This window comes from Thamnophis elegans, chromosome 8, assembly GCF_009769535.1.
Source record: "Thamnophis elegans isolate rThaEle1 chromosome 8, rThaEle1.pri, whole genome shotgun sequence".
NCBI lineage: Eukaryota > Metazoa > Chordata > Lepidosauria > Squamata > Colubridae > Thamnophis > Thamnophis elegans.
In genome coordinates, this window is record NC_045548.1 from 78,743,956 (window position 1) to 78,758,664 (window position 14,709).

At 48.6% G+C, this 14,709-nt stretch overlaps 1 protein-coding gene across 1 annotated transcript in view; it reads right to left on the reverse strand.

Moving 5' to 3' along the window:
* Positions 1-14,709, reverse strand: part of LOC116512070 (protein brambleberry-like) — a 32,073-nt gene that overhangs the window by 2,819 nt on the left and 14,545 nt on the right. The window contains exons 2-11 of the mRNA XM_032222346.1: positions 14,212-14,479; positions 12,030-12,158; positions 9,211-9,396; positions 8,530-8,752; positions 8,116-8,232; positions 6,710-6,889; positions 6,226-6,432; positions 4,534-4,687; positions 3,071-3,129; positions 1,317-1,468 (exon numbers count right to left, since the gene is read on the reverse strand). Coding sequence (XP_032078237.1) covers positions 1,317-1,468; positions 3,071-3,129; positions 4,534-4,687; positions 6,226-6,432; positions 6,710-6,889; positions 8,116-8,232; positions 8,530-8,752; positions 9,211-9,396; positions 12,030-12,158; positions 14,212-14,466 — 1,662 coding nt within the window. The 5' untranslated portion in view covers positions 14,467-14,479. The remainder of the gene's footprint in view (positions 1-1,316; positions 1,469-3,070; positions 3,130-4,533; positions 4,688-6,225; positions 6,433-6,709; positions 6,890-8,115; positions 8,233-8,529; positions 8,753-9,210; positions 9,397-12,029; positions 12,159-14,211; positions 14,480-14,709) is intronic.

The window sequence follows — 14,709 nt, forward strand, 5'->3', positions numbered from 1 at the left end:
CGCTTGACAGTGCTTTCCTGCCCTCTCTAAGCGGTTTACAGAGTCAGCCTCTGGCCCCCAACAATCTGGGTCCTCATTTGACCCACCTCGGAAGGATGGAAGGCTGAGTCAACCCTGAGCCTGGTGAGATTCGAACTGCTAAATTGCAGTCAACTGGCAGTCAACAGAAGGAGCCTGCAGTACTGCACTCTAATTACAAAGAAGGAAGGAAGGAAGGAAGGAAGGAAGGAAATGAAAATGGAAGGAAGGAAGGAAATGAAAATGGAAGGAAGGAAGGAAGGAAGGAAGGAAGGAAGGAGAGAGACAGAAGAAAGGACAATAGCATTTAGGCTTATATACTGCTTCAGTCCTTTACAGCCCTCTCTAAGTGCTTTACAGAGTCAGCCTCTTGGCCCCAACAATCTGGGTCCTCATTTTACTGACCTCGGAAGGACGGAAGGCTGAGTCAACCTTGAGCCTGGTGGGATTTGAACTGCCAAATTGCAGTCAGCCGGCAGTCAGCAGAAGGAGCCTGCATTCCTGCACTCTGACCACTGTGCCACCGCAGCGCTTTCTTTTCCAAAACACATCTGGGCTTTTTTTTAGCTTTTCCTTGGAAACGTTTCGCTTCTCATCCAAGAAGCTTCTTCCGTTCTTCTTCAGCTGAGAAGCGAGACATTTTCAAGGAACCTCCCCCCCCCCCCCAGAAAGTCCAGTTGCCTTTTGGAAAAACATCTTTGGAATAGCCACCACTACCATCATCATCGTTTAACAACCCCATAATCCCTTGCCGGGAGTTTGGGCAACTGAATAGAACTAGCAGAGTATTTGAATGGCCAGATGCCCTTCCCTGTTGCCAATGCGGAGTTATATTCGACAGATATATTCTCATCGTGCCCAGAGAGAGAAATATCTGCCTCTACCTAGGATCGAACTCCCAGCCTCTGGACTGTGAGGCGAGAGCTCCACCTCTAGGCCACCACACCACTCCCTTTTTGGGACAACCATGACCTGGATAATTGAGTTGTCTCCATAGACAGGGGTCTAGTGTGAGTTTAGCTTTTGCAACTGCAATCCTTTTCACATTTGCAAGATTTTGTTCATGTAAACAAAAAATAGAACCCAAATGATTGGGTTTTCTTGCTCGCCTTGACAAAATCACCCACACAAGACCATCCCTCACTCAGGCCGCATTGCAAAGTCATCCCAATTGGGAGGATCTCTCTTTAGCAACACGACACCCCGATAGCCAGCTGGAGAACCTGGCCATCATCCCTGCAGCCCCCGCGAGAATCCCCAATGGGGATCCTTCTCATGCGCCAACGTCTTTGGTTTACCTCTGGTTTGTTGCCACGGCTCAAATTCAAGCGACGCAAAGCCAGGGCAGGGAAGGAGGGACTCAGCATTCTGCTCTCCTGCCCCCTTCCCTGGGTGGAAGGAAGGAGACCCCCCTCGTTTGGTAGGCAATCTTTTTTCAGAGGAAATCCATCTGCAAAAGACAACGGGGAGGGGGATCGGCAGAGGGCAAGGCCTGGTGTTCTGACCCAGCCTTAGCAGAAGCAAGAAACAGAGTCCTTTGTCACAAAAACCCCTCTTTATTTTCCTCTTGGGAATTAATGGCATTCACCCACCAAAAAGCCAGGCAAGACTCCTGCAAGGAATTAACGGCAGTCCCAGACCTTATCAATTCCTTGCGATAATTGCTCGGCCCTGAGGTCCCAGCCGAAAGGCTGCAAATTAAGTTCCGGCAAGCACCCTCTGAGGCATGAAACGCATTTGAGCGAAATCTTCAGAAACACGAACTGTTGTCTCCTACGACCACCGCTCCCCTTTCCTTCTACTTATTCCCCGGCCAGGGAGGGGCCATTCAGCATCCATGTGTGCCTTGCTTCCTGAGTCAACTCCTTGTCCTCCGTTGTTCTCCTCTCCTAACAGCTCTACGCATAACGTGCATCTGGAACAGGCCCCAGCTGTTCTTCCTCCTCGCTCATCTCAGCCTCCGAAGGCAGCTGCCTCTTCATTGGCTGGGAAATGTCGGACGGCCCTGACTCTATCTGTGTCCGATGCAGGGCATCTATCAGAGCCTTCCCCAGACTCCAGCACTGGCCCAGATTCCTCCCCAACCTCCTCATCGTCAAAGTCTGCCGTGGGGGACGGGAGGATGGCCCGTTTTTTGCCGAAAAAATGAGTATGCATAGCCTTTAGGAGGCTTGTAGAGTGCTCCTGGGGGGCAAAAACGAGCAAAAAACAGCTTGTTTTTTTAAAATCATTTTTGTCCTGCCAAGCCCCCCCAGAAGCACTTTGCAGGCTTCCCAAACCCTCTGCACGTCCATTTTTGTGAAGTGGATGGGATTTCAGGAGGCCAAAAATGCTGTATTCAGTGTATAAGATGCACCCAGGTTTTCACCATCTTTTTTTGGGATGTGGGAGGGGAAGATGCATCTTATACTCAGATAAATATGGTATATACCGCTTCATGCTGCTTCCCAGCCCTCTCTAAGCGGTTTACAGAGTCAGCCTCTTGCCCCCAACAATCTGGGTCCTCATTTTACCCACCTCAGAGGGAGGGAAGGCTGAGTCAACCTTGGGCCTGTTGGGATTTGAACTGCCAAATTGCAGGCAGATGGCAGTCAGCAGAAGTAGCCTGCAGTACTGTACTCTAACCACTGCACCACCAGAGGTGAAGGAAGGATGGAAGGAAAGAAGGAAGGAAGGAAGGAAGGAAGGAAAGGGAAGGAATAGCAATAGCACCTAAGACTTATATACTGCTTCATGCTGCTTTCCAGCCCTCTCTAAGCGGTTTACAGAGTCAGCCTCTTGCCCCCGACAATCTGGGTCCTCATTTGACCCACCTCGGAAGGACGGAAGGCTGAGTCAACCTTGAGCTGGTCAGGATCGAACTGCTGGCAGTGGGCAGAGTCACCCTGCAATGCCGCATTCTAACCACTGCGCCACCACAGCTCTATGAAAGTACAGTAGTTCTCCACGAAGCTATTAAAATGCCACTTTGCATGTCAAACCTTGCTGGCCACCACTGGCAATTCTCACCCCCCCCATCTGAAAGGCCCTCTATCCCAGCAGTCTTGCTCACCTGACAGGTAGCTCACCTCTTCCAGCTTCTCCAGCTCATCCAGGAGGCCCACCTCATCTCTGCCAAGGGGAATCAAGAACCATTTTAGGGCCGGTAGCTGCATTTCCAGGATTTTTGCAAGCAGCTTGGGGGAAAAAATCACTCTACTTTTTTAAGCAGCAGACCAGTTTTTGAAAAGGTTGCAATAGAATTGTCCCACAGGTGCTTTTTCAAAAGGCATCAAGACTTGGTTTTTCCTTGAAGACTTTTTCCTTCTCACCTGAGATGTTTCTTCTGCAGAACTGAATCCCAATCTCTCTCCCTCTGTCTCTCTCCCATCTCTATCTAGCTGTCTATCATCTCCCTATTTGTATCATCTATGAAATTTATTTATCCTATCTGTCTTTCATCTATCCTATCATTTATCTGTCCATCATTCATTCTATCTCATCTAACATTCTGTCTGTCTGTCTTTCATCTATCCATCTCTATCAATCTATCTATCTCCATCCATCCATCCATCCATCCATCCTATCATCTGTCTAATATATGCATTTTTATTTCATCTATCTGTCCATCATTCATTATCTATCTCTATATCACTATCACTCTATTATCTATCTATCCATCCATCCATCCATCCATCCATCCTATCATCTGTCTAATATATGCATTTTTATTTCATCTATCTGTCCATCATTCATTATCTATCTCTATATCACTATCACTCTATTATCTATCCATCCATCCATCCATCCATCCATCCTATCATCTGTCTAATCTATGTATTTCTTTCTTTCATCTACCTGTCTGTCATTCATTATCCATCTCATTTAACATTCTGTCTGACTGTTTCTGTCTTTCATCCTAACATCTATCTGTCTGTCTGTCATTCATCTATCCATCTCAACTATTTGTCTGTCTGTCTCTCTGTGTCTGTCATTCATCCTATCATTTATCTGTCTGTGTCATTCATCTATCCATCTTTATCTATCTATCCATCCATCCATCCATCTAATCTATGTATTTCTTTCGTCTATCTGTCCATCATTCATTATGCATCATCTATCACTCTCTGTATCACTATCACTCTTGTATCTATCTATCTGTCATCCATCCATCATCTATCTCCATCCATATCTATCTATCTATCTATCATCCATCCATCATCTATCACCATCCATATCTATCTATCTATCTATCTATCTATCTATCTATCTATCTATCTATCTATCATCCATCCATCCATCCATCCATCCATCCATCCATCCATCCATCCATCCATCCATCATCATCATCTCTCTCTCTCTCTCTCCCTCCCTGCCTACCTATCTGACCGAACGGTTAAAGCCTCAGGGCCATTGAATTCTCTCCGTGCTAAGAAGACTGACTTGCACAGGCAATTCAGATCATGTAATCCAGAAACAAACGTCAGAAGCTGACAGAAATGACGCTCAGTGCATTCTCGGCTCCCGTTTTCCTACCTGTCAGGCGTGGAGGTAACCCGGCAGCGCTTGGCTGGCTTAAGCCCCACTTTGCAAGCAGGGGTCTCTGGAGCCTTGTGGGGAAGGGGCAAAGGGGGTCTCCATTTCCGGTGCTTCAGAGCCTGGCCGCAGATTCTTTCTAGGAGTATGTTGACTGCAAGGGAGGAGGAAATGACAAATGTTGTTCCTTGTAACCTGGAATTCACTTTTAAATATTCTAGTTTGGGGTTCTAATCCTGCTTTTGGACACAAAAACCAGCTGGGTGACTTTGGACCAATCACTGGGAGACAGCGAGTTCTAGTCTTGCCTTAGCCATGAAATCCAACTGGGTGACTTTGGACCTCTCTCTCCCTCCTTTCTCTCTCTCATTCTCTCTCCCTCCCACTCCCTCCTTTCTCTCCTCCTCCTCCCTCCCACTCCCTCCTTTCTCTCTCCTCTCTCCCTCCTTTCTCTCTCTCCTCCTCTCTCCCTCTCTCCTCTCCCTCCTTTCTCTCTCTCCTCCTCCTCTCTCCCACTCTCCTCTCCCTCCTTTCTCTCTCTCCTCCTTCTCTCTCCCTCTCTCCTGCTCCATCCTTTCTCTCTCCTCCTCCTCTCTCCCTCCTTTCTCTCTCTCCCTCCCTCCCACTCCCTCCTTTCTCTCTCTCTCCTCCTCCTCTCTCCCTCCCCCTCTCTGCCCAGCGCATCTCACAAGATTGTTCTCGTGGGGAAAATAGGGAGGAGTATTAAGTAGGTTCGCACCCTTGAGTTATTTATAAAAATAATAAAGGCCAGAGTTTTTTTTAAAAAAAATCAAATTCGTAAAATATGCACCTACATAGATGGCTCAAGAAATCTAACTCTATTAGTCTTTTTAAACAAAACTGGGCATTCAAACCCTGGATGAGAACGCAGCATGGAAGTTTTAACTGCTCTGAAAATGTCAGATCAATTTCCCACCCACCCGGGGGTCTCTGGAAGACGTAACCAGGTATGCCCCACTGCCACTCTCTCGGCTGCAGCCCAAGAGCCCGGCAAAAATGGATTAGAAATTGAGTTTGGAATCTGACGGTAGGGAAGAAGTACACTTTGCGCTCTGGAGAATAACTCCGATGGAAGTCAGTCCAGATACAACAAACGGCACTTATGGCTGAGCTCTTAATTGACATGAAACCCTGGCGCATGACGTAAACCTTCATGTCATCAGTTAGGCCACTGAGTGCCGAAACTGGAATGCACGCACGCCCACCGGAAAAGCTGAAGACCACCTGGACGGTGCATTCATTAGAGCCGAGGTGGCGCAGTGGTTAAATGCAGCACTGCAGGCTACTTCAGCTGACTGCTAGATCAGCAGTTCAGCGGTTCAAATCTCACCGGCTCAGGGTTGACTCAGCCTTCCATCCTTCCGAGCTGGGTAAAATGAGGACCCGGATTGTTGTTGGGGGCGATATGCTGACTCTGTAAACCGCTTAGAGAGGGCTGAAAGCCCTATGCAGCGGTATATAAGTCTAACTGCTATTGCTATTATTGGTCTTCCACTTTCCAGTGTGCGCATGTGGGCCGTCTGGCTGGTCTTTGTGCGCCCGAATGCTGGAAACCAGAAGACCAGCTGGCACCAGCGTGCGCGCCCACAGAGAGGGCTCTGCACACACGCCAGAGGTTCCCCATCGCAGAGTTGGGCTGAAACCACAGAGCCACGGAACCCGCCGACTTGCCTGCCACAGACAACGCCAAGAGGCCGGTGAGCGCCTTGAAGCCCAAGGAGACGGTGTGGTGGAGCTCAGAGAGAGCGTTGGCCACAACCACCACCAGCAGCAGCGCACGGGATGCGCCCGGGACCTGCAGGAAAGTCATGAGGAGCGCCACCAGGAGGAAGTAGACCACATGCAGGAGACAAGTATAGATGGAGCTCAAGCTGAACCCTGCAAGACACAAGAGGCCCCACAAGGTTTTTTTCATCAATGCGGAATGAGACAACTTGCTACAGCCAAGAAGGCCCAAAAATCAGCGCACGCCAAAGCTGAGCTCACATGCCCCTGATATGGCTCCGTCTGGCACCTGTGGCAGGCGTGGCATAGTTTCACCACCACGGTTCTATTGTGCCGTGGCAGCTGCCACCTTGTCCTTTTATGGCATATCCTGGGGTGTCCGCGCCTCTTTTCAACGGGCGGTGGGCCTGTTGCTCGGAGGTGGCCTTACCTGCCCAGGTTATGAATCTGTGGATGTGCTGTAGCCTCCCTTCCACCTTGGTCTGCATCTGCTCCATGGTTTGAAGGACCAGCCCAAACGTCTCGTTCATCTTCCTCAGTTTCCCCAGTAACTCCTCGTGGTACAAGGTGGTTTGCTTCTGATGGGCCAGGAACAAATCCACGTTGGTGTCTAGAAGAAGAGGAAGAAGGTCTCAGGCCCAGAGGAAAGGCACGCGGGCCTCAACTCAACTGAGTCTTTCCCATCTTCTGAGTTCTTCTAAGCGTGGTAGACTTCCAACCCTGCCAACAACGTGTAGGAATGAGAGGACCATGGGAACCTTGGTCCTCTCTGAGCTTGGTGGGTTTTTCCCCCCCCCCCAGATGTTTCATTACCCAACTAGGTAACGTCTTCAGAACCAGAAGGGAGTAGGGTTGGCAGAGAAGAGGAAGAGGAGAAGGGGAAGGAAGAGGGGAAGGAAAAGGAGAAGGAAAAGAAGGAGAAGAACTGTGAGGTCCTTGGTGCTCTCTGAGCTTGGTGACTTTCTTGCAGATGTTTCATTATCCAACTAGGTAACATCTTCAGAATAGAAGGAAGATGGGCAGAGAAGAGGAAGAGGAGAAAGGGAAGGAGGAGGAGGAGGAAATGTATGGGGTCCTTGGTGCTCTCTAATCTTGGTTATTTCCTTGCAGACGTTTGATTACCAACTTAGGTAACATCATCTGTAGCAGAAGGGAAGAGGGTTTGTGGAGTGGAGGGAGGAGGAGGGGGAGGAGGAGGAGGAGGAAGGGTCCTTCGTGTTCTCCGAGCTTGCCTGCTTTCTTGCAGATATTCCATTACCCAACTAAACATCATCAGTGCTAGATGGGTGAGGGGTTTGCGAGGAAGAGGAGGACTGTGGAGTCCTTGGTAATTTTCCTGCAGACATTTCATGATCCAACTAGCTAATATCATCAGTGCTAGAAGGGAGTTGAGTTTGCAGGGAAGAGGAGGAGGAGGAGGAGGAGGAGGAGGAGGAGGAGGAGGAGGAGGAGGAGGAAGAGGACTGTGGGGTCCTTGGTAGCTTGGTGACTTTCTTGCAGACATTTCATGACCCAACTAGATAATATCATCAGTGCTAGAAGGGAGTTGAGTTTGCAGGGAAGAGGAGGAGGAGGAGGAGGAAGAGGACTGTGGGGTCCTTGGTAGCTTGGTGACTTTCTTGCAGACATTTCATGACCCAACTAGCTAATATCATCAGTGCTAGAAGGGAGTTGAGTTTGCAGGGAAGAGGAGGAGGAGGAGGAGGAAGAGGACTGTAGGGCCTTGGTGCTCTCTGAGCTTGGTGTGTTTCTTGCAGACGTTTCATTACCAAACCAGGTAACCACATCAGGGCTATGCTTGAGAGGGATGGAGCTTGAACTGCTCCTACCACAAACCTATTTTGGAGTAGACTTCTTGAGCCCGTTTTTGGACTTGTCCCAGGTCCCTCAGGATGGACTGATGCCCTTCTTGAAGCTCCACGTCCTGCTGGCTCAGGTGACTGCTGACGTTTTCTGCGAGAAGAGAAACAGAGGCAGCCTTTCTCCGATGGTCAGTGGCCACTGGCCCCATTTGGGTTAAAGGACACGCAAGGTCCAGTCGGCCAAGAGAAGCAGAGAGTCCCGAACTCTCAGGTCATCAAGACACTCGTGGGAATGCTTCTCCAACCCATCCCTCTCTCATCCGGCAAAACAACTTTACTGCCCGGGGTTTTCAATCCCGGGGTTGCCAACAGAAAAATATTGGTTCAAATGAGGACTACCCGGACGAAGGTTGGAGGTGCCCCGGGGGAATGCTCGCCGCTCTCTCACCCATCCTGCGTGTGATGCCCTCCAGCAGCTCAGCCACCTGCTGCTGCCCACTGGCGATCAGGGCCTTCTCCTGCACCAGGTGCTCCAGGTTGCTGGAGAGAGAGTCCTCCATCTGCGCCTGGCCACCTCGCAGCGTCTCTTGCTGGGTGAGGAGCTCCTCCTGAGCGCTAACGACGCGTTGCAAGGACTCCGAGGTGAGGAGCTTCAACTCCTCCTGGCTCCTCTGTCACGGGAGGGAAAAAAACCACAGAAATGATGGGAAACTAAGGGTCACCAGCCAAGGAGCTTAACCTGTCCGTCTAGTAAAAGGTAAAGGTTCCCCTCGCACACATGCATGCTAGTTGTTCCCGACTCTAGGGGGCGGTGCTCATCTCCGTTTCAAAGCCGAAGAGCCAGCGCTGTCCGAAGACATCTGGCATGACTCAATGCCGAAGGCGCATGGAACGCTGTTACCTTCTCACCAAAGGTGGTTCCTATTTTTCTACTTGCATTTTTACATCCTTTCGAACTGCTAAGTTGGCAGAAGTCCAGTTGCCTCTTGGAATAAAAGCACCTCTGGGATGTTATGAAGTTGAATGCAGCCGTTCTCCTCATTCATCCCAGCACATGATGCGCACACACACACACACACACACACACCAATCTCCACACCAAAACTCAGGAACCCGGAGCCATCCGAACCTTGAGCGTTTTCATCGCCTCCAGCTGGCCGACCGCGGTAGAGACCAGGGCATTCACCGTATGCTCCGCCCGGCGTTTGAACTGCATCTGGCGGGTGGCGTAGCAGACAGCCCGGGCTCGGTTGCTGACGATGTGGTAAGCGTTCCAGGTATCCGGATCCATCCCGGCTGTGCATTCCGCCAGGGCCTTTTCCAAGGAAAGAGACACATTTGAGAATCCAGCATTTGGGGGGGGGGGGGGGGGGGGTTACCGTATTTTTTTGGAATATAAGATGCTCCAAAGTATAAGACGCACCTAGATTTTGGGGAGGAAAAGAAGGGAGGGGGGATGTCTGCTTCTGCCTCCCAGCAATTTGCCCCCTTACAACAAACAGCACCGAAAACATACACTGTTTGTAGTGTTATATTTCAGACTACGCTTGTACAGATGCTGTTAAAACTGATGTGGCTTTCTGGAAGTATAGTTATTCTCTGCTATTTAAAAGAACATCACTTTTTAAAACAATAGCACTGGGCCTCTCTTCAGATCAAGCATTGATTTTAAAAAGCTTCTTCATTTTGTTAAGTTGTTTAGAACAATAATAAAGCAGCCTTTAAAAAGTCAGTCTAACAATTTGAACATTCTATAGGCATTTATAGTTATTACAATACAATAAATACAATAGCAGAGTTGGAAGGGACTTTGGAGGTCTTCTAGTCCAACCCCATATTCAGCAAGAAACTCTACACCATTTCAGACAAACGGCTCTCCAACATCTTAAAGGCTTCCAGGATTGGGGCATTCACAACTTCTGGAGGCAACTTCTGTTCCACGGATTAATTGTTCTAACTGTCAGGAAATTCCTCCTCAGTTCTAAGTTGCTTCTCTCCTTGATTAGTTTCCACCCATTGCTTCTTGTTCTACCCTCAGGTACCTTGGAGAATAGTTCCTTGTGGCAACCCCTGAGATATTGGAAGACTGTTATCATGTCTCCCCTAGTCCTTCTTCCTATTAAACTAGACATCCCCAGTTCCTGCAACCGTTCTTCGTATGATTTAGCCTCCACTCCCCTAATCCTCTTTGTTGCTCTTCTCTGCACTCTTTCTAGATCTCCACATGTTTTCTACATCGTGGCGACCAAAACTGGATGCCGTATTCCAAGTGTGGCCTTCCCAAGGCCTTGTAAAGTGGCATTAACCCTTCACGTGATCTTGATTCTCTCCCTCTGTTGATGCAGCCTAGAACTGTGTTGGCTTTTTTGGCAGCTGCTGCACACGGCTGGCTCCTATTTAAATGGTTGTCCGCTAGGACTCCAAGATCCCTCTCACAGTTACTACTGTTGAGCAAGGTACCACCTATAAGTTATTGAGTTACCTCCTTGCAGCAAACAGCCTGATTAGCAGAAGAAAAAAAAATCTGGCTCCCAGAATTTGCCACTGGAGCAAACAGCAAGTTTCACTTTCAATTTCTCCCGATCATCAGCTGTTTCAGGCTGCAGATTATAGCCTATTGCAGCCTCCACAAGCCTCATTTTCCCATTTGAAGCAAGGAGGTAAATTGCTGGGAAGCAGAGGCCAAAGAGTGGCGGACGGTGGGTGGTTGGGGCTACATTCAGTGTATAAGACGCACCCAAATTTTCACCCTCTTTTAGGGGGGAAAAGGGTACGTCTTATACTCCGGAAAATACAATATGTTGTAGCATACAAAGAAAATACAAAAGCAAATAGTAGGAAAAATAGGAAAGGAAAGAATGTGGAAAAGAAGGGGAAAAGAAAAAAGAAAAGGCATTTACTTCCGACTCTCTTTGGTGGAGTAGAAATCAGGCATTCACATCAAATCTCAACTTTTTACTTTTACATAATAGTTTAAAGTAACCAACGATAAAAAAACAAAGTCGGCGGTTCGTTTCCACGTCAAGCACAAAGTCCAGAAATGGTTTCCAGGTAGAAATAAAAGTATTTGCAATTTTTTTTTCTTTGATCAATCAATTTAGTCATCTCTGCTAACTCCATTTAACTGACTTCGGAAGGATGGAAGTTCTGAGTCGACTTTGAGCCAGCCAGGATCGAACTGCTGACAGTCAGCAAAGTTAGCCTGCAGTACTGCATTCAGATCACTGTAACTCTACGGCTCTAGTCATGAGAATTAAAACAAGAATTTGAACCCGCAGTGGAACTGTTGTGACCGAGGCTTCCCGAGAGCCTGAAACAAACCCCTTGTCCCAACAAAAAACCCCTTTTACTAATTTACTGTGAATTCTGCTCATTCACATCCAGCAAAGTCTTTTGAGGGAGGATTTATAGTCACAGACCTTATCTGGCTTGGAGAGCTGCCAGGCCGATCTCTGTAGAACTTGGCAAGGAGTATTGGAGAGTCACAAACCAATTAAGTGAACCAATTGTCTCCTGCAAACTCCCCTCCCCTTTCGCTCCTCTTTTATGTCCTCTGGGAGGGGCCATTCACCGTCCACCTGTGGCCTCGCTCCCAAGTCGACCCTTGTTCTTTAGCTGTTCCCTTCGTCTGGCAACTCTGCGCATGCGCACACTGGGAACAGGCTCCTGCTGTTCTTCTGCCTCACTGATGTCTGACTCCGAAGGCAGCTGATAACCGTCAGACGGCCCTGGCCCCCTCTCTGCCTCCGACACAGAGTCCTCATCCGAGCCTTCCCCAGACTCCAGGACTGGCCCATCTTCCTCCCCAACCTCCTCCCTGTCCGAATCTGCCGCCAGCTCCAATGGCCACTGGCAGGCCACAACAAAACCAGTGCCGGAGCAGCCTCCCAGTTGTTGGGCCAAGGTGCCTGAAGCATCGTTCAAAGGTGCCCAGGTGTGACTACGTACCATGTCCTCAGTGCACAGGTAAGTCCTCCGACCTTCGGAACTGGCCTGGCAGTTGAAGAGAGCCACTCCCAGCTTGGCCAGGTCCTCTTCCGTGAGATCAGTGCAAGTCGAGTGTAGTTGTGAAATGACCTGGATGGGGAAAGGACAAGAAAAAGCCCCCCCCCCAACCATCAATTCAAGAGGAAGAGAGATGTACATTGATCATTGTACATAAATGGCGAGGAGGGGGAGAGGGTTGGTAGTTTTAAATGTCTGGGCATTTACGGTATATCTCAAGCGGACCTCTCATGGACCATGAAGGCTAACATGCTTGTGAAGAAGTCACAGAGGAGGCTGTACTTCCTGGGAATGCTCAGGAAGATAAATCTATCTCAGCATCTACTTCTTTGAATGCTGTAGATATTGTAAGTTTAATGGTCTTACTCCATAGATCCCACCATTTGCCCATTTCAATCTCATAGCCAAAGTTTCTCTCCCATGCTATTAGAAGGCTTTTGTCCATCTCTTCACTGGCATCTTGGCAAGTCAAAAACTGATAAATCTTTGATAACATTTTCTTGTCTCCGCCAAACAAAATCTTATCTAAGCCCCTGAGGGTTTGGGTAGATCCCAAACCGTACCTTATCGCTTTTAAACCTGTTTCTAACATGTAAATATTCCCACCATTCCAGATTCCTGCCCTGCTGCTCTAATTCCATCTTTGTTTTCATGTTGCCATCTTCTGTCATAATGTCTTAATATGTTATGTTTCTTGTCCAATTAAATACACTGGGATGCGTTAAGGCCTCTAACGGTGCCAACCAGCACGGAACCCTAAGATAGTATTTTTTCCTCATCTTTTCCCAGACCCCCATCAAAGTCTTCCGAATATAATGTCCCATGAAGTACCTATGGGGGGGTGTCTCTTTCTTGCCAGAGGGAGGCATGCCATCCCTGGGGGAGGTCATGTCCCTCTATAGCCAATAGGCGCATCTACTTCTGTCCTACTATCGCAGCACCGTTAAGAGTGTCCTGACATACGGCATTCTTGTATGGGATGGGAGCAGCTCCGCAGCGGAAAAAAAACGCTCTGCAGAGAATCATTCAAACTGCCCAGAATATCACAGGGCTCCAGCTACCAGCCCTGGGCGACATCTTCGCATCTCTCTATTTGAAGAAGTTGCATAAAGTTCTCAGAGACTCTTCCTATCCTGCTTACAATCATTTTAATATGTTGCCTTCGGGCAGAAGATACCGAAGAATTAAAACTAGGACCACGCGTCTTCTGAATAGTTTTTATCCCAGAGCTATAATTGCACTCAACAATGAACTAAAGGGCCACCATCAGTGATCTGTTGGACAGCATTACTTGGTCTGGGGGTTTAGGGAGGAATTTTTGGGGGGTGGGTGGGGGCGTGGGTGGGATTGTTATGTATGTAGGGCCTGGTGTCTCGGTGTTATGTGAATTTCGCTGTATGTGTATACTGTGTATATATGTACAATGACAATAAAGTAAATTCACAGGCGCATTGGCCAACAGGATGGGGGAACAGCTCAATATACAGCAATTGAGTGCAAACTTTCCATTGCTAAGGCCTTTCTTAAAGGAGTTTTGCCCCATTTTACAACCTTTCTTGCCACAGTCGTTCAGCGAATCACTGCAGTTATGAAGTGAGTCGCACAATTCTTAAGGGAATCTGGCCTCCCCCCCCCCCCCCATTGACTTGGCCCATCAGAAGGTCGCAAAAGGGGATTGCATGACCTGGGGACACTGCGACTGTCCTGAGTCCTTTGCCAAGTGCCTGAATTTTGGTCACATGCTCATGGGGATGATGTCGTAAGCGTGAGAACCAATCTTAAGTCACTTTTAGAATGGAACAGAAGAGAACAGGACAGAATAGGAATAGAATAGGATTAGGATTAGAACTGGAATTGAGCAGATTAGAACGGAACAGAATTAGACTAGGACAGGAATAGAGTTAGAAATAGAATAGAAATAGAATTAGAAATAGAATAGAGTTAGAATAGCAATAGCAATAGCAGTTAGACTTATATACCGCTTCATAGGGCTTTCAGCCTATGGGTGGGTCGGACACAACTTCTCAACTAACAACAAACAGTTGGAAGTCAACGACTGCCTGTACACACACACACGCACACACACACGCACACACACACACGTCTACTACAAAGCGCCAGAGACCTTGTGGTGGCAGGAATCCAGAAGCGACAGATCCACCGCCTGAATTTCAGCTAGGAAGCGCTCGTCGGCCGTATCCATCTCGAAAGGCACTTCCGCAAGGCTGGCTGGGTCTGGAGCAGATGCTGCTGGCTCAGGACTGGGAGCAGGACTCGGGGAGGCCTTTTGGGAGAGCCAGCCAAAAAATCCAGAGGAGGGGGCAACCACCAGAAGCAGGGGGAGAGGGAAAAGGAGGGCCCAGCTGTGAAAAGGCAGCATCTTCCCACGGTGCCTGCAGTAAAAACAAAAACAAATCACTTTGTACCCGTAAAGCAGTATATTCAGGGTTGAAATGAAGGGTCCTTGGTGCCCTCTGAGCTTGGTGGTTTTCTTGCAGACGTTTCATGACCCAATTAGGTAACATCTTCAGTGCTAGAAGGGAGTGGGGTTTGCAGAATAGAGGAGGAGGAAGGGGGGGGGGAGGTCCTTGATGCTCTCTGAGCTTGGTTATTTTCATGCACA